Here is a 19,453-nt window from a genome sequence, read left to right as displayed (position 1 = left end):
GGAATTCTTGCTCTGATGAAAGTAACATAGTCTAATGCTTTCACAAAGTAAAGAGAAAAAAGAGTAATTTTTTTCCACTTTTTAAAGTCATTGTTTTAAACTTACAATCCTTTAAGCTCTTAAAGTTGACTTATTATTTTTAATTACAAAGTAATTAAAATTTAATTTTAATATTTATTTCAAGTTATTCTGGCCTGAACTTACATTCCTAGAGGTTGAGTGTTGGGGGTTTTGTGGGGGTTTTGTGGGCTTTTTAAATGTTCTTTCCAATACTGAACAATAACTATCTTCCTTCTGGTAAACAGCATAGTGTTATTAAATTTCATCAGAAATCGATATTTCTTCTTTTACATATAATTGTTAGTGGTTATTATTTTGAATTCTCACATCTTTGTATCACTTTGCAGTGTTTGTATACTTTGAACCTTTATTTAGAAAGCTATTCTACAAGGGACAACCTAAAAATGTACCACAAAACTGAGAATTCTGAATTGTACTAAAAATCAAAATAAACATTATTAATAATATAAGAAGAAAAAAAAAGGATAAATTCCTATTGCTTTGAGAAAAAAAAATGAATGAGCTATCCTTATTTTTTTTTTTCCAAGAAAAAATCCTGCACACCAAGATAAGCCTAATTTATCATGGCTTTTCACCTCATGTAGTCATTTGTAACAGTGCAACATCGATTTAAAAGATAAGCAAAGCAGAATGATGCCACATGATCAGAAGCACCAGATAAGCACTGATCTTATCCAGCTACTGTGAATGTAACATCATGTTGGATGAGCCTGAAAACTGAAAAATAGAATTAAAAATCTGGAGATGGATGCCTCATGCTAATAGTGCATTCCTTGACCTTGCTTTTCTGAATGTATGCTGGTGTACAAGGTTTAATATTAGGCTGGTTTTCTTATAATAAAAGAAGTTCAGCCAGCACCTCTGAGGAAGAAAGTATTCAGCCAATACAGGCATTCTGTGACTAGGATAGAATTTTCCCACCCTGTCTTGCCATTCTGTTCTTATCCTAGCATTAAGAGACTGTTTTTTCATCTAAGGCTGTAGTTAGGCTCTTTAGGTCACATCTGTGAAAATTGTCAATGTGGGTGCAGATTAAAAAAATTTGTGGTTCTGCCTTTTATGATATGGATGTGTTCCAGTTGCAATCTGCTTTAAAACCCAAACCCATTTCATATGTCACTAAGCAGCAATGACTTTCAGTCACTACTGAATGGGACCAAATTTAAGAGGTGACTAGGTGATGAAGGATTCCTGTTTCCACTATGGTAAGCCTCCTGATCTACCTAATCCTCCTTAAGTACAGTTTCTTTTTATATATCACATCTTTGTATACAGCAAAGCTCCTTCTCAGAACATTATTTACAAGATTACAAGGCACATCTTAAGTCGCCATTTCTGTAGCACTTTTTAATCAGTCATGTTCAAATAATGTGTTAGTACTCCATGATGGAAAAATTCAGTGTAATGTAGTTTGTGGTAACAGTGCTGTGTGGTTCAAAATTTGCTGCCAGCTGTGTAAGAGGTTTCATTTGCATCTGATAGTGCAGAAGTTAAATTGTCAGCACAACGTGTGATAGGACACTGTGCCTTTTTCTTTACAAAAATGTAATCATGTAATGTTCAAAAATGTAAATGCTTTCTGTTAATTATGAAGCTCCTAAAATTTCGTCTATTTCAAAAACAGTGACATGACATCTAACATTGTGTTAGATCAAAATGCTGTAATTGGTGAAAGAAAATTAGCATTACTCTTAGACAAGCTAATTTCCATTAGTAAGAGAAAACTCAAAGGCTGTTTCAGATAAACTTGAAATAAGAGAGAATCCTGATGACTCCAAGCAGTGAGGATAAATCCAGGCAAGGAGGATAGGAAGTTCTCAAATGAAATGTGCTACCAACCTTTTGTTTCACCTTTGCCTCTGAAGTTTAATTTTACATATAAATGGTATGGTTGGATTTTGCTCCTTGCTTAAAGTGGGTAGGGAAAACCATTATCAGTGAGATTAAGAACACAGCAAGGTTAAGAACAATTGAGAACAATTAAGAACACAGATTTAAGACAAAATTGACCTGCGGGAATTCAAGTCCATATGGACAAAGGTCTGAGTACGAATGTTCAGATAAAGGTTGCAATAAGGAAACAAAATGGGGCTAACTTTATTCAAATTGTAGATAATCTCCAAAATACAGACTGGAAAAACAGTTCTAAGGAAGCTGCTAAAGGTTTTGCTCATCAAGGGCCTTTGTGTAGCAAGCTTTTTAGCACAGATACTGTGAAGCTCTTAAGAAAAATTACATTTGCACTGTGCTAGAAAAACTCCACATGAAATTAGTAAGCCAGTTATCCAGAGCAAGGGTCAGAATGACAGACTTCAGTAGCTTTGGTGGAAGTGTTACTGTTGTCTGCCTTAACCTTCAGCCCTGAATTAGGAACATGACTTTTGCCATCCTTTTTCTTCAATAGTTGGACACTGAAAGCATATCTATATACGTATTTATGGAGCTTGTTATCACGATTTTATTTTTGATTGTGCTAGAGAAGGAGAAGAATGTTGCTGGTAGTAGTTGCATGTCTATGAAAGAAACCTAAACATGAAACTAAGGAACAAAGAAACTGAAAATGTCAAGGATTTTTAATCTGTGTATTTAAACCTTCTCATCCATGCCTCTTCCTTGTACCTTCAGATAGTTTTGTAGTGGATTACCCAGTACCTTACCATGGCTGATACAGCCCATAAATGCATACAAACATGCAGAAGGCACACGTGAATATTGTAAGACTATGAAGTCAAGTACTCAAAGACAGAAAAAAATCATTTTTCCTATGCTTGTGTCTCATGGAGCAGTTTTTTAACACGTTTACATGCCATTTCTTTTCCCATTGAAATCCTATCTCCTTATCAGAGTGCCTTCTTAATGAGCAGCTTCTCAACAGTAGGTATATTCCTCATTGTTAAATACGAGTTCTCATGTTTTATTTAACACATGCTATTGAAGTTCTGTTTTGAAGACAGATACTTTGACATGACTCATCTCTTCTGTGTCGGTACGTTGCTACAGTGTATAACAGATTTGCAAATAAGCATTTTCACAAAGCCTTTATGAGATAGTAGAATCTCATTAATCTGTTTCCTGGAAGAAAAACTGAGACACAGAGATGATGTTCAGTTTTAACTCCTGAGATATAACTTTGTTGTTAGTCACCCACTAATCCAGGTCTGGATCTATAGTAAAGCATTAGGACTTTAATTCAGTTGGCGTGGGATTTGGGAAGGGGGAAAGATAAGTAATTTTTTTCACGGTCTTGATCCATGTTGGAGGCTGGAAATGGTTAGAATGTGCACCTGGAGTCAGGAACTCAGGTTTTTTTCTGGTCCTGGGGACTAAGTGATACTTTTTAAGGATAATTAAATATCTTTTCCAATATATGAACTATAATGATATGAACAGTTTCTGTGATGACTCAGGGAATGTCTTCCAGCCTTTTACCATTTTTTCATAGCTGGCTGCATATCAATTAGCTGAAGAAAAAACCCTAAAACTGATCATGTGCATTTCAGTTTCAGTGATGATACTGAGAATACTAGAGATTCTTCTAAAATAATCCACAATGTTTTTTTGGAGAGAGATATGAAACTTTTTCATGCTTCTTTTGAAATGTATGTTAATTGTTTTGAGACTGTGCTGCTTAAAAAAAGGTGATCTAATTCTGAGTGAAAGCAGTAATCATAAAATAAAGTTTATGACAATATAGATTCTGTATTCTTCATCAACAGACTGGTTCCTCTTAGTGAATTTCCATGCAGAATTGCATACTGCTGAATCACAAGGCTCAAATTCCAGGTGGTAATAAGCTCTTATTGATGAGGTTTATAGAACTGGCTTTTTATTGACTCTGGCTGGTAATCTTTCAATGGTACATTTGACTGCTAAAACAACCACACTATATAATAGGCTGGGTGGTAATACTACTACAGATCATTATTTTTATAAAAACAGTTGCTTATATTGTATTAAAGAAAGGTTTTTATTGCTTTCTGTATAATAACAAAATATAATAATGAGATAAATAATGAATTTTTTAGGGCTAGGAGAAGCAGTAGATTAGTGAAAGGCAGTGATGCAGTGATTAGTGAAAGGCAGGCTGGTAAAGTAGTAATTTTGCTCTGGCGCTTTTCCTCTCACCACTTCATTGTAACAAAAGGCATTTATTTTTCAATTCAAGATGCTATTTAAGAAAAACCAAAACTGAATCTTTATTTTTCTTTTCTATCACTCTTTTTTAATACTGATGTTTGTGGGGCAAGGGTTGTGTGTTTCACAGTGTACTCAGGTTATGTTTTACTAGTTTGAATGCTTTCTTTTTGTTTTTACTTTCTTTTGACTTTGTATGCACACTTCTATTTTTAAATTATTCTCTCTCCCTACCTATGAAACTTTCTTTATAGCATTTCCTTATGAAGAGCACATTTCAGTAACCCTGAGAACACTGAACTTATTTTGTATTACAATAGTAAGCTCAATATCCAAAGGAACGCCTGACCCCTAAGGGCTAACTTGCTTACTTGGGATGAGCAAACAAAGACTCCATGATAATCAAATTCTTGCCTTAGACCAGCATGAAGTTATATTCTACAGCTTTAGTGGATCTTGCAGCCTTATAATTCCACAAGAGGGGAGGCAGAGCATCCTTCTCTCCCTTCTCTTTTTTTTTCTAACCAACTTCCAGAGAAAATAGAAAGAAGGAGAAAGAGGAGAAGAAGAGAGGAATCTTCCTTTTTCAGGAAGTGCACTTTTAGCAAACTGCTGGATGGACTTGTCTATAATGTCACACTTACATTGCCTACAATTAAGTGTGACTAACTTAAGTCCTTCCGTTTACATGGTTTTATAGTACTGTTGCCATTTCACTGTTGTGAGGGTAAAGGACTTTGGCTCTTTAGGCTCTTGTATCTCAGTGGTTGAGATAGTTGTGAGTTAAAAATCAAGCTTATTTTCTTTGCCTAATCAGACTTGCATCAAAAAACAAAGCATGAAACAAGATATAATACAAATGTAACTTCATTTTAATCCTAAAGAAAAGAATGGCCTAGCCCTAAAAAGCAGTATAAACTTTGTCTTCCTGTAAATCCAAAGATAACTTAATGCCAGATGTTTGAAAGAAATTAATAGTTCAGGATGCCTCATTATTTCTAGTAAAGTCAGGGAAGATACAGAGTATTCAATGTATAGCATATCGCTGTGTAAAAGATAGCAAAGTGCTTCTAATCCAGAGTTCAGTTGATTTTGACATCACAAAATCACGGAGCGTATATTAAGCAAGTAATAAATGAATACTTTTTTATGTATTTGTTTATAATTCAAACACATAGAATTTATCCTTTCCATTTAGCAGATTAAAAATTGGACATGAGGCAGCAGTGTGAATTTGCAGCCCAGAAAGCCAGGCATGTCCTGGGCTGCATCTAAAGCAGTGTGGCCAGCAGGATGAGGGTGGTGAATCTGCCCCACTGCTCTGCACTTGGTAGATCCCACCTGGAACGCTGCATCCATCTCTGGGGTCCTCAGCACAGGAAAGATAGGGGCCTCTCAGGACTGGCCTAGAGGAGGTTGGTGAAGATGAGCAGAGGGCTGGAGCACCTCTCCTATGAAGACAGACTGGGAGAGCTGGGCTGAGAGAGGGCCTGGAGAAGAGAAGGCTCTAGGAAGAATATATAAAGGAAAATAAGTTATAAGACTGGAGAAAGATTTGATACCAGTACTTGTAGTGATAGGACAAGGGACAAAAGTTTTAAACAGCAAAATGGTAGATTTAGATTGGACATTGGGAAGAAATACTGGACAACGAGGGTAATAAGACACTGGAACAGGTTGCCCAGAAAAGTTGTGAATGCTGCATCATTGGAAGTGTTCAAAGCCAGATTTTAAGTAACCTGATCTAGTGACAGATATCCCTTCCTAAGGCAGGGAGGTTGGAGTAGATGATTTTTGAAGGCCCATTCCAAACCAACATCAGGACAGAGTGAGACACTATGTAACCAGCACATCCTACAGAACAATGTTTGAGCCTCTTAGCAGGATGTTATGAGCAAAGTGCTACTACGATGGATTTTTAACCAGCATTTTTTAAGAGGCATAAATTGGCAGTTGTCGTTAAAATAAAAAAAAAAAACCAAAAAAAAGCCTAAATCCATTCTACAGGACATATCATAAATATTCTTGCCTGTTTAGAACTGAGGTAGTCAAGCTCCATATCCTCAATTTCTCAGTCCAACTTTTGTGTGATTCTGCTGCAGTTTGCCAGTCTTCTTGTGCAATAACCCCCAGGTGCTGCTCGTAAAAAAATAGATGGCCTACTTAAAGAGAGCTTTGAGGACTTTCTTGGCAAAATATACTAGACAATAATACCACATTTACCTCTTAGAATGCAAACTGATTTTTTGATGAGACATTTAATTACTTCCCTGGTTATATATTATCTTTAGGAATTTGTGGTAAAATAGTAGAAAATAATTGTTTTAAATAGGAGGAATTGGTATATTAAATATATTATCAGGAAATGTATGCAAATACTCTGTCCTACTGTTACCATATTTGCTTATTGAATTTTGATAACAATAGAGTTAGTTCCTGTGTATAGCCAGCCATACTTTTCCAGTGCCTTCTAGAGCAGAAATCTATTTGCTGGATTGTACTTCTCTCTGCATGTGATACTGAAACACAGTGTGTTACAGAGCTATTCATGTGAAATGTGAAGATTGCAACCATTTCCTGTTCAAAGACATCTGTTTATATATAAATTCTTAAATTTGATTTTATAGGTTCCAAAATGATTAGTTCATAAAAAAATACATTAATAGGGAGGAACTAACCCTCTTGCATTTGGTTCAAGGACCATATACATATTCAGTTTAAAACTTAGTCTGATATTAGTAAATGTTTAAACCTTTGAAGACATAAGAAAGAGTTTCTTTTATCACTCCCCATTGTGCAATCAATCACAATCAGCATATATTGGAATGGTCAAATACCTGAAGCCTGTCTATCCATAGGAATAGTGCTATTCCCATAAGTAACAAATATGCTGCTTGGGGCATTCGAGTGGTTATTTGCCATCTGTTCTTTGGAGAGTTTACCTTGGCAAAAACTCCTCTCTTCCCCAAATAGTGTCTAATTACAGTTAGACTAATTTGTTCCATGTATCTATGTAAATATTTCAGCTGATCTGTGGTGTTTTTGTCAATGATCCTTCCTCATCTCAAATTTAGCCTTCAGATTTATTCTAAAAAACACATCTAACTGTAATCCTTATATGCAAGGCCGAGCCCTTTCAGAATTCTGTCTTGCCTTCACACAGGAAAAATATATTGGTCCATTTTTGTAACTTGTCATTGCAAACAAAATTACACATAGCATTCATAATGTTAAACCTTTGTAAACTCAGATTAATTTTTAATTTCACATGTAACATACTCATGTTATTGTTTTATTATTATATGAGTGAAAATTAGAGAAAAGGCAAAGAAATTAGCCTAATGGTCTTAGTGCCCTCTCTGATCTCATGACATCACCATGTCTTAGGGGCATCAAACACATCTTGGTCTAAGCAGAATCCTCAAATATTTCCAAACCAATTTAAAACAAGAATGGCATATTTTTCTTTCCAGGTCTCAGACCAGAAAAAGGCAGATTTTCTTTTTCTTCCTTATAGGCTTCTGCTGTGCTACTGAATAGTACTCTGAAACTTCAGCAAAAACTCTTTTCGAATAGGCCATGAATATTTTTTCAAGAGGACTTAGATGAATTAAGGAACCAAAGTGCCATTTCATGAGATAATGAGTAATCTTTTTGAGCTAGTAATCTATCATCAATGAAGATGACCTGAAAAATTATTTACCTTCCCTTCAGACAGGATCCTCTGGAACTGAAGTCAGCATATATTTGTCATGTTTAACACACATACATATACCAGGGGAAAAAGGCACCAAATCATAATTTTTGGGTCTCAGTGTATTTGTTTGTATTTTTTTCCTAAATTCTGAATATCATCTAGAGAAGACAGAGTAGAGTCTACATGATTAGTGGAAAAATCCCTTGAGAGAATTTTCATAGTCAGGTTTGCTTTCTTATTGGTAGTAACAGTGTCTATACAGAGATTCATCATCAAGTAACATGTTTTGGAGATGGTGATTTCACAGTAGGCTTTGAGTGTCTAGTAGCACTTAGGCATAAAAGTTAGAGAAGTAGGTGAATTAACAAGAGTGCATGGTGATCCTTATGTCAAGGAGAAAAAAAAAAAGTTGTATTGGGAGTGAGTTAACGCACACCTACTTTCATATTAGATTAGATATGCACAATTAAAATCAGAAAACCAGGAAATTAAATATATTGAGATTTCATGATGAATATTGTGACTTTGTGGGCTCCAATTTGGGCAACTCCCTGGAGGCTCCCCTGGCAGGGGAGAGCCTCCTGGAGCAGTTCTGTGACAGGAATGAGAGACCCATTGGACTTTCGGTCTTCAGCTTCTGTTTATTGTTATCTTATCAAAACTTCAGCACACTGTCTGCACCAGATTCTGCGTGCAGGAAAAACAGCACAAAAATGGCTAACAATCTCTTGTTACAAGGCCTTTTAAGTCTAATCAAAAACTAAACTACCCAATTAAGAAGTGACACCTAAATTATTTTCCTTTCTAACCCAATAACTGACCCCTAAAGACCCGCAATGCGGATTTTTTACCCAATTACAAGATACCACCTAAACCCAAGAAGAAGAAGAAGGAAGTAAAATGAACTAGAGACAACACCCTATATACTCCATCTTCAACCCATCTATAACATACTAAAAATCCTAAAACCTAAATTTCTCACCCATGTGACATACTACACTACTCTCTACAATCTATTTCACACTTTTGTGAAGGTAAACTCTAGTTTACCTTGAGGCTTTGGAAGGTTTCTCCATGAATGAGGGTCAAAGTCAGTGCTCCCCTGGGGGTCAGGACACCCCAGAGCAGACAGAGGAATATTCCCAGTGCCCAGGGTTTCCACAGAATATAATTCAATCTTGATAAATCTCCTTTTAACTATATGGCATGTAATTTATAGCAAGTGTTTAAAACTTACTTCCAAATTCAGCAAAGATTAAAAAAATTGGCTGCTGAAAGATGATAAAAGTTTATGCTCTAATGTTAGCCAATTTTTTACAGTTTGAATTTTACTTAATAAAAATGAAATAAACAACTGGCAAATGCTTTGATGTTTTTTAGAAAAGTGCAGAGGATTAAAATTGGGGGTTAATTTTTTTTCCCTCCTTTATATTCTTCATAATTCTTCATACAATAATCTGGCAAAATATTGTCATTATGCATTTGGTTCTAGGACCATATGCATATTCAGTTTAAAACTTAGTCTGATATTAGTAAATGTTTAAACCTTTGAAGACATAGGAAATACTTTCTTTTATCACTCCCCATTTATGCAATCAATCACAATCAGCATATATTGGAATGGTCAAATAACTGAAGCCTTAAATTCACCTGACAGTCTAATTCAAAATTGAATAGTATCCCTCAGCTGTCACTACAGTTTGCCAAGGTCACACCTAAAGAAATCCCTTTCATAATTTGCAAGAAAACATGGGAGACCTCAAAGTGGGAAATGAGACAATGTCTTTTTCATTATTCATCTTAGTTGTATGTGTGAAATGGTATTTTAGATATGTGCAGAATGAAGATGCAAATTTACCCAAGAAGTTATCACAGCTGTCATGCAAAATGCAAATTCAGTGGACCCTCCTAAAATTGCATGACCATTTCTTATATTTTAGCATTTTAAGCAGGCTAAAAATCAAGATTTAAGTTAGAAATACATTGACTTATGTTCAACAGATGTAAGGTCTAAAAGTGAATTTCAAGCAATGCATTTATTAGCTAATTTAAATACTAATAAGGAAATAGCTACTGATTAGCTATACTTTTTGACCTGTAATAATCCATCATTAGTGCTGCAGTACAGGAAGCTTTTCCATCCTGCATTGTTTCTATTGCTCTATACTTACAGGTCTTCAGACACTTAACTCTGTGCTTCATTGTGCACACGTATTTATACATATATCTAAAATATCATTCCAACTTTCATATTTAAAAAATAATTTGAACCTATATGCATAAGGAAAATAAAAGATGTGGTACTCATCTCTAGGAAAAACCTTATGCATAAGTCAAAATTTGGTTGATTTATTCAAAGCTGCTAAGCAGTGTGCATACCTAATCTGCTGTGCACTGTGCTGAAAATTTATCCTGAGGGTCTGAAAGACACATTATACTTATAAAACTGTATAAACAGTCACAAGTGATTTGCAAGTTTACAGCTACATGGCAATCTAAATCCAAACAAAAAGCAAGTTCACATTGATAGCTTAGCTGGCCACGCCAAAGTTGCCTTGTTTTTTGTTTAAAAGACTGTCCTTTTCTGAGTGCTTCTGCTTACTTACTCATCCCACTCTGAGTCTAGAGGAATATAACAGAGAACTGTTGTTCTACAGACTATCTGGACCTAAGAACTTCTTATCTGATTTCTAGTAGTAGGTAGTTACATCTGCGGCAATTGCCTTACCTTACTTCACTTTGAAAAGAATTCAGAATTTTTGGGGCCAAATTCTTAGAATCAGTGACTTGCATATGAAAATCCATACTTTTTGCTTTGTGTACACTGTATGTAAATCCCACTCTCAATGTATCTACAGCATACACAGCTGGAGCTGCATTGTGCCTGCTCTAGACTTCCACTGGAAAATTCATCAATCCTACCATGTTTAAAATTGCCAACAGTGGCAGGTCTGAACTGTCTTCTGAGCTGGAGAAAGACTGTCAGCACACCAGAAGAGACTAGAAACCCACTTCAGATCAGCTCTACTGTGGTCCCTGACTAAATGCCCATTAGTAGTGTGAGTGCCTAAGTTGCATTCTCAGGATTTGTCCTTGAAATTAGACTTTTAAAGAAATCCAGGTCACAAAATTCAAGAGGGCTTTGCTATGGAAACAAATATGTTAACTGTCCATGATTGGATTTACTGTAAATATGCATTCCTGTTACAAATTAAAACACTAATATAGATGTATTTTTTTCAGAACCAGATGCTACTTTTTGGCAGAATTTCCTGTTGACATTGAAGATCCCACTAACCTATCATAGCAGGAGCTTAGCACATTTGAGACTCCAGCTATGTACTTTTGGAGAAGATTTTGTTGTATGGATTGTTTCCATACTGATTCAAGGCTTTGTACTGAATGCAGACTCTACTTTCTTTCTGCAGGAAGAACCTTATACATTTTTTAATTAGTTATGCATCTATTTTCTGTTCTGGTCAAAGAGTCATACTGCCCTCTCACCTTTGAGGTTCATATACTAATGTCCTCCTTATGAGAATCACTTGTCTTCAAAGGTGGATCTGTTCTGTTGACTGGCTAGATAATGTGCCATAGCAAATTCTAATGCTTTGTCCCAGAATTTCCACTCTGCAGTGGTTGTGTTGTAGCTCTGAATGTTAAACAAGTTGCGTGCAGAGTTTATGTACTGTTCATCATATGTGCAGCCACTTCTTGTGTTGCTGTCAATGGTTTTATTATTTTCCATCTTTACCTCAAGTGTTGTACTGAATGACTAGGTCTGAAAGTGATAATTACTTCCCCACTGCAGAGACAAACTAATTTACATATTTATCAAAGGAAACTGGATGACTCTGAGCATACTATGGGAACATTTGCATATTTATAACCTGAAATGTACAAAAGCGAAAATTAAGATTAGGGTGTCTTGATCTTAGTTATAAGTTTGTTTTAATACAAAGGTTTTAGTCAGTGGATTTTGTGATCAGATCAGCGCATTAAAGTGAAGTATCTTTTCTTCTTCACAGAAAAACAACATAGAGATTAAAATGATTGTTAGCTTGTGAATGATGGTATGCAGAAGCTGCAACATTAAGTTTTCATAAGGTGAAAATCTTAGCCTTTGAGTCCTGAAGAGATGATTAACTGTGGCAAAACCTTAAAGTGCTGTAGCACTTTGGAAAGTGTAGAAAGGGGCTCCCAAGAGGTTTACTATGTAGTAAACCTATGGGTATATAGTTGAAAGGCGTCAATATACTTTCTGGGAGAAATATGGGTTTCCAAACACTTATGCATGTAGCATTAATTTTTAGGATTTTATGCATTTATTCAAAGGCTTGCCACTCACAGAGGTGAATGCCTGGAGCTGACTACAAGTTGTGATTCTGGTTTATGATGCTTTTCAAAACCATACATGAGCAGCAGTAGCAAATTCTGAACAGCAAATAAAAACAATAAAACCCGAACACAATCAAACTGCCTCTTCTAGGCAGTGATGTGATGGGTAATTTTCCCAGGCTGATCTATTGGAATCTGTCTCAATTTTGCTGTAAGTTTCTGGATACAAGAGAGGCATGTGAAAGTTTACTGGAGTTGGAAAATAGTGTTACATTAATAGGAATTTCCTTTACTGTCAACTGTCTTTTCCTGATACAGATCCTTAGCCTTCCTTCTGAAACATGTTTTTTCTTTGAATCTGGCAAACTGCTTTAAAGCTTTCGTCACAAGTAGAGAGACTATTTTTTTCTAATGCCTAGATTACACACAGGTATTCTATTTCCTCTAGCTTCTTATTCACAATTTCAGTAATACTCTAAATTGTTTTGAATTAATACAAATAATATTTCTTTCCCATTGAATTGAAATGACAGTAAACTAATTTTTTAATAAAATGCATTTGTTCATATGCTTGCTGGACAAAACGCTTTTGCAAATCACTAACACGTTTGTAAATGCATTATTGTTTTTCAGCGTTTTTACCTGGTTTACAAATGAATAGTCATTTTTTATAAGCCCTATCTCTTCTTGTAGATGCATACAGTAGGAGCTTTACATGAGTCAAAACTCAGTAATTATGATCATCATTAGCAAGGCTGGTTCAGCTTCCATTCAGGCTGTGCTAGAGAAGTTGATAAGCGGCATGGCGCTGTGTTTCTTTCCAAAGAACAGAGTCAATTGCTCTTCTCATTTTCACGTGGCTATCACTCCACTGAAATTAGCATTTTCACATTCAGAATGAAACAATTCTTCATAATTTTACACAGCTTGAAGCAAGAATGGAAAGCAGAATACAGAGACCACTCCTCAGTATATTTCACAAGAAGCTTCATTTAAATTTTGGAACACTGATGTACTAATTAAAATAAGTAGCATCTTAATGCAGTCCTCAATCTGTTTTGTATCTTAAAAATATATAAATGTAAGAAAAATGTCCAATGATCTAATGCCTTTGTCTGCTACAATGTTAGTCACCTACATTGCAGAATATATTCCTATAATGGCAGTGGTAGGAGTAGCTTGATCTGAAATTCTAGTTGCTAAATAGATGCAGAAATTATGGAGCTTCATCAGCTAGATTGATTTGGATATTCGGAAATGTTGTCTTTCCAAATATGTTCTATTCAAATCAGAAAAAAAAAAAAACTTGGTACCATCCTCATAGATCAGTACAGCAGTTATTTTTTTATAATGTGGCTTTCAAGCAAGGTATTTTAATTTAAACTCTTTCTTGTGTTAATGGGAGTCATATCATTCAAATGCACTTAAATGTGTCTTATCTCCTGGTAGCACACACTTTGCTGTTTATTTACAGTTTTCATTCTAGTAGGTGCCAGTGTTCAAGATCAAAATAGAAATGGAAGATTTGCTTGTGAGTGTGTTGTGACTGCCATACTCTGACAATACTGGTTTTTGAATTACCATTATTAGTCCATCTGTATTGAAAAACAGTACAGATGGACAAATAGTTATACGGATGTTGTTGCTAAGATTAATAGTCATTTTAGCATTCATTAGTTAAACCTAATGTAGGCAATCCTCTGTGTTTCAAAATCCTTTTGAAGGAAATGGAAGTTTTACCATTGAGTTTAACAATGGATGAGAATTTTTATACATTTTATATGGCTGGGTTTTTTCTAACATGGGACGTGTTTGAGTGTCAGAATTTAATATTTTTTTCAGAGCAAGCCAAGTTACTCAACCTCATTAAAAATTCATTATAATGTCTTACATTTAATTTTAATATTAATTTTTAATTTTTAGTTTAATTATCTGTGATAGCGAGACAATTTTCATTGCTTCTCATATCTTCCCAAATTAGTTGGGAAATCAAAGTGGTCATTATTGAAAGATTGCCAATGCCTTTGATCACCGGAGATCATTTAATGTTATATACTGAGTGCCATTCTCATTTTATTTTCATTTTGGTTTATATACAAGATTAATTTGAAAGTTCAGTTTCATCATGAACATGATGTATGTAAAAAAAGATATGGTTGTGCACATCACTGCACATATATTTCTTTGCACAATACTATTTATTGTCATTGTATCATAAAATCATAGCTTGATGTAGGTTGAAAGGGAACTCTGAAGGTCATGTAGGCTGTATACCTACATATAATTTACTAATTTATCTTTGTACTCTATGTTTTTATCATCACTGGCGCATTTCCAAGAGATACTGTAATCACTTAGCAAGTACATTCTCCAGTTTCAGAAGCCAATGGGAAATTGCCTCATTCTTTTCTGGCACTAAGTCCATCCACCTCATGCAGCAAGTGCATGGTTTGTCAGATGGATCTGCATGATTTTCCCGCAACCCACCAGCTTTAAAATGTCAGCCTTTGTAACAGATTTTCTCAGCTCTGTTGGGAAATTTCAACTCCCACAAGGCTTCAAAATTTACATAAACAAATTCTCCTACTCTTATATTTCTTCTTTGCTCCTACTTTACAAGCAAGACCAACAGGTATCTACTTAAATTTAGCAGCTGATGTTCTTTATTCTTGATCCAGTCATTTGAAAAATTAAGACAGTCAAAGATTTTAAAAATACGGTTTTAAAATGATATAGCATTAAGAGGCAACTAGAAATAGTAGCAATAAAGTAAGGTAATTACTCCTTATCCAGAAAAAGAGCATAACAGCAGAAACAGCGATCTGAAAACCGTTTAGAAGGCTCTGTGTTTCAAAGTTCTTATCTCATACTCTTTGACACAATAATTGGGCATCAGATGATGAATTAATTCTTGGTGGTCAGGTTAGCAAATCAAAATTAACATTCAAATTGGGCCATTCTTGGATGCTTAAGTAAAAGAATAAAGATAAAATGGTTGTGAAGACAGAATTATCTTTATATGTTCTGAGATCCCTAAAGGACAGGTTCATTGTCAGGCTGATGTGAAGAATTATATTCTTAAGCTTTGGTCATTTGCCAGGACCAATAATTTTAGGTCCTAATCAGTATAAAATTCACTGGAGCAAGTTACAAGGAGAAGCTTCTCTCTAATTCATACAGAAACACCTTTTAAAGAATTCAGCCTAAATAGGTTTCAGTGTAATTTATATAACTGCAAGGCCCTCCACAGTGCCAAAGTAGTGTGAGGAGCCCTTTGTGAAAATGAAACATGAGCCCATGGTGCCTAAGAGTTACAAGACATATCCCTGTGGATACTTCTTTTAAATGTGTGCACCTGGGTTTGTTTATCACCATGTGCATTTTGAGTTTAGTTGATGTTTTTCCATATGATGAGATACTAAGGGCTAATTATTAGGTTTGATAATGAAACCACACATACTTTAAATTTGCTACATGTATTCTCGTACTCTTTTTTTTTTTTTGTCTTACTCTAACACTCACACTGAGATTTTTCCCATGCTGTCTCTATAGGTTGCTAGGCAGCAAGGCTTTACCCCCAAACTGTGAGATCTACTCTGCATGCTGACTCTTTCCTCAGTGTTACTAAATATCCTCAGTGGCTTGAATCTTCTTGCTAAGGGATTTCCTTGATTGAGAGCAACTGCTTCCAAAAGTCACTTGCTCTTTGTGGATTAGCCCTTCTCTCTGATGTGCACAAATCCTGTCATACTGTACTTCAAGAAACCCTGCAGCAACTGAGTCATGGTCCCAATTGCTACAAGGCCTGTGTGGTTGGGCCCTACTGTGTGCTGCATGTGCCAATTGCTGAGTATAAGAGAGTTTATGTGAAAAGTGGTCTCAAAAAGGCATAAGGACACACATATTTATATGTGCCAAGGCTAATGAAAAAGTCATTTAAAGTCCCCAGCATGCAGCGGAAGGCAACAAGGCTGGTGAGGGGCTTGGAACCCAAGCCCTGTGAAGAACAGCTGAGGGAGCTGGGGATGTTTAGCCTGTAAAACAGTAGACTCAGGGGTGACCTTATCACTCTCTACAACTCCCTGAATGGTGGTTGTAGTCAGGTGGGGTTGGTCTCTTTTTCCAGGCAACAGCTGACAGAACAAGAGGACACAGTCTTAAGCTGTGCCAGGGCAACCAGTTTAGGTTAGACATCAGTAAAATTTTTTTCACTGAAGGAGTGATTGGGCACTGAAATTGTCTGGCCAGGGAGATGGTGGAGTCACCATCCTTGGACGTATTTAAAAAACAGACTGGACATGGTACTTAGTGCCATGGTTTAGTTGATGAGGAAGTGTTAGGTTAGGTCATAGGTTGGACTTGATGATCTCAAAGGTCTTTTCCAACCTAGTTCATTCTGTGATTCTTAAAGCTGTCCTTTGTTTTGTTTTTTTTTTTTTTTTTTTTCACTTAGGGCAGGTTCTGGATGTGCTGGAGAAGCATAATCTGAGTGACAAAAGTCTTGTATACTTTACATCTGACCAAGGGGCTCATGTTGAAGAAATCTCCAGTGCTGGAGAAGTCCATGGAGGATACAATGGCATATATAAAGGTGAATATTCTCTGATTGTTCTTGAAAAATACAAGAAAAAGCATCTCCTTGGGGTTGCACCAAAACTGTAATGTACTATGTGGCCAAGGTCAAAATCTTTCATCTATTCAAAATAAAGTAAGAATGTTTGTTTTTATTCTTTCTGATGAAATTCAGTAAGTCTTCTTGTTTCTTTGTGAGAGATTAATATATTTTCATTCTTTCACTAGGTAGAGGCTGTGTAATTTGTTTTCCACTCATATTTCAGGGGTCAAGATCAAAGAAATCCAGCAATCTCATAGTAGTTGAGCCTGGAAGGCATCTCCCAAGGTCTGTAGTCCCAGCCCCTGCAGAGCAGGGTCAGCTATAGCACATTGCTCAGGATTGTATCTAGTCAAGTTATGAAAATCTCCAGTGATGGAAACTTCATAGCCTCCTTGGGCAACTTTCTCTAGCGTTCGATCAAACTCACCATAAAAAACACTTTTTCTTATGTTTAAATGGAGTTTTCTGTGGTTTAGTTTGTGCCTGTTGCCTCTTGTCCTGTCAGTGGCCCCCACTGAAAGGAGTCTGGCTCTGACTTCTTTACTCAGATAAATGCATGTAATCCCTACAGATGGATAAGATCCTGGTAAGCATTTTCTTCTCCAGGATGAACATTTCTCTCAGCCTCTCCTCATATATTCAATGCTCCAATCGCTTAATCATTCATCACCTTCGTTAGAACTCATTCCAGTATGCCCATGTACCTTGTACTGGGGAGTTCTGCACTTGGACCCAGTGCTCCAGGCACGTCTCACCAGTGCTGAGCAGAGAGCAGGACTGGCCTGGAGCGTTCTTCCTACTGCAGCGCAGAGTGATGTTGTCCTTCGTTGCCAGCAGGGCACATTGCTGTCTCATGTTCAGCTGATTGCTCATTAGAACCCTCCAGGCTCTGCAGAGCTGCTTTCTAGCCAGTTACTCCCCAGCCTTTGCTTTGCTAAAGGTTGCTGCTGTGAAGATTCAGGACTTGATATTTCCTTTGCTGAACTTAATGGGGTTCCTTTTGGTCCATTTCTCCAAGCCTATCAAAGTAATTTTGAAAGGTAACACAATCTTCCACTCTTGCCAGATTTATATCACCTGCAAAACTTCCAAAAGGAAAAAATTCAGGCATGTAGAGTAAGCAATAACCATACAGAGAGGTTTTCAAGCAAGAGAACCCCACAGTTTTTAGTCAGTAGGTATCTGTCTGAGAAACGACCCTTACATTTTAAGAGAGTTTCAAAGAAAATGCTACACAAGAAAAACAAGGAATGCCAAAATGATGAGGTCTATCAGATGAGTCCCCTTGGGCTAACACCAGAGTGAAATGTATCTTGAACATTAGCACATAGGCTTTGCATAGTGATTTAAGTAATTAAGGAACCATATGGTTACATATCTGTAGCCGTAGGCACAGCCTGAGGTGTTTTAGAAGCTCTAAAAAATATTTGCCTTCTAGAGTGCCAGACATAAGGTACGGGATAAATTATAAGGAAGCAAAAAAATGCACTATGTCTTCTTGAAGAACTTTGATTAAATGGAGTCTTTCTCTCAAGCCTTGCAAAATTTTGTATTCATACTTACAGTGCAGAGAAAAACTTGAAATAGATCTTGCCTGGAATAAGAAAAAAAATCTGATTGGTAGGTTTAGTTGGGTAGTAATGGGGCTTCTTTTTTAAAAAGAAGGAAAAATTGTGTAGTTTGCAGTTAACACCTCTGCTGTGCTGACAAATGGGTTAGAAAATAATCACAATGTAAGAAACAAAATTATTATTTGATGAGAAACATCCTTAATAAATAAAATTTAAAAGACCCATGCAATTAGTTGAATATACTTTTAACATTTTAAAATACAATTAATTCTGCTTTACATTCCCTCCCTCCATCTCAAAATCAATCCTTAATTTAACAGGTATATTATGCATCATTTTCAAAGGGACTGAGGTAAAAATGATCAATTAATTGCATAACTAGCAACTTTCATACATAGGAATTTTTTCATATTAAAAGTCATGTGTGATGAAAAGTGTCTGTACATCTCTGTCAGAGTTAATGAGAAACAGACCTGTGAAGCCCCAAGAATAGCAATGAGCCTAAAAAAGCAGAAGGACAATCTTTATGCTGCTTGTGCTTATGTGTCCACACACCAGGAATTTGCTTCCTTTGGTGTGCAGCTTAAAAACTTGTGAGACACACATATCCTTTCTCCTTCCCTGTCTCAGCTAGTCAATCTCTACTATTTATCTTTTTGTCTCTGAGTGATGTATGAATGCAAATATGAATCAAGCCACTTAACCCTCTTGTCAGATCTGGAGCAGTATGCTCGGCAATAATTGGTTCTGCCCTAAAATCAAAAGCTCTTAACCGATCTCTGCAATTCTAACTCACTAATTTCTCTTGATACTTAGCCAAATAAGCACCAATAACAAACTTTGAGAGGGGTTTGGAGAGTTAAGCTTTCTTTGCTGCAAAACTCAATGCAAAAAGGGGAAATTGCTGTTTGAGGTTTTATTATTCTGGATCCTAAGTACAGAACAGTCCACCATAAATTTGGATAGTTAGAAATCAGAGCTAACCAATTGCTGTCATACACAGTCTGGTTTATTTCT

The 19,453-nt window shown here is 36.1% G+C and overlaps 1 protein-coding gene across 1 annotated transcript in view; it reads left to right on the top strand.

Moving 5' to 3' along the window:
- STS (steroid sulfatase) overlaps positions 1–19,453 on the top strand; it is a 97,870-nt gene that overhangs the window by 39,763 nt on the left and 38,654 nt on the right. Inside the window, exon 7 of the mRNA XM_053971062.1 lies at positions 16,704–16,841. Coding sequence (XP_053827037.1) covers positions 16,704–16,841 — 138 coding nt within the window. The remainder of the gene's footprint in view (positions 1–16,703; positions 16,842–19,453) is intronic.

This window comes from Vidua macroura, chromosome 2 (genome assembly GCF_024509145.1).
Source record: "Vidua macroura isolate BioBank_ID:100142 chromosome 2, ASM2450914v1, whole genome shotgun sequence".
NCBI classification, from domain to species: domain Eukaryota; kingdom Metazoa; phylum Chordata; class Aves; order Passeriformes; family Viduidae; genus Vidua; species Vidua macroura.
This window is presented reverse-complemented; position numbering and strand designations above follow the sequence as displayed.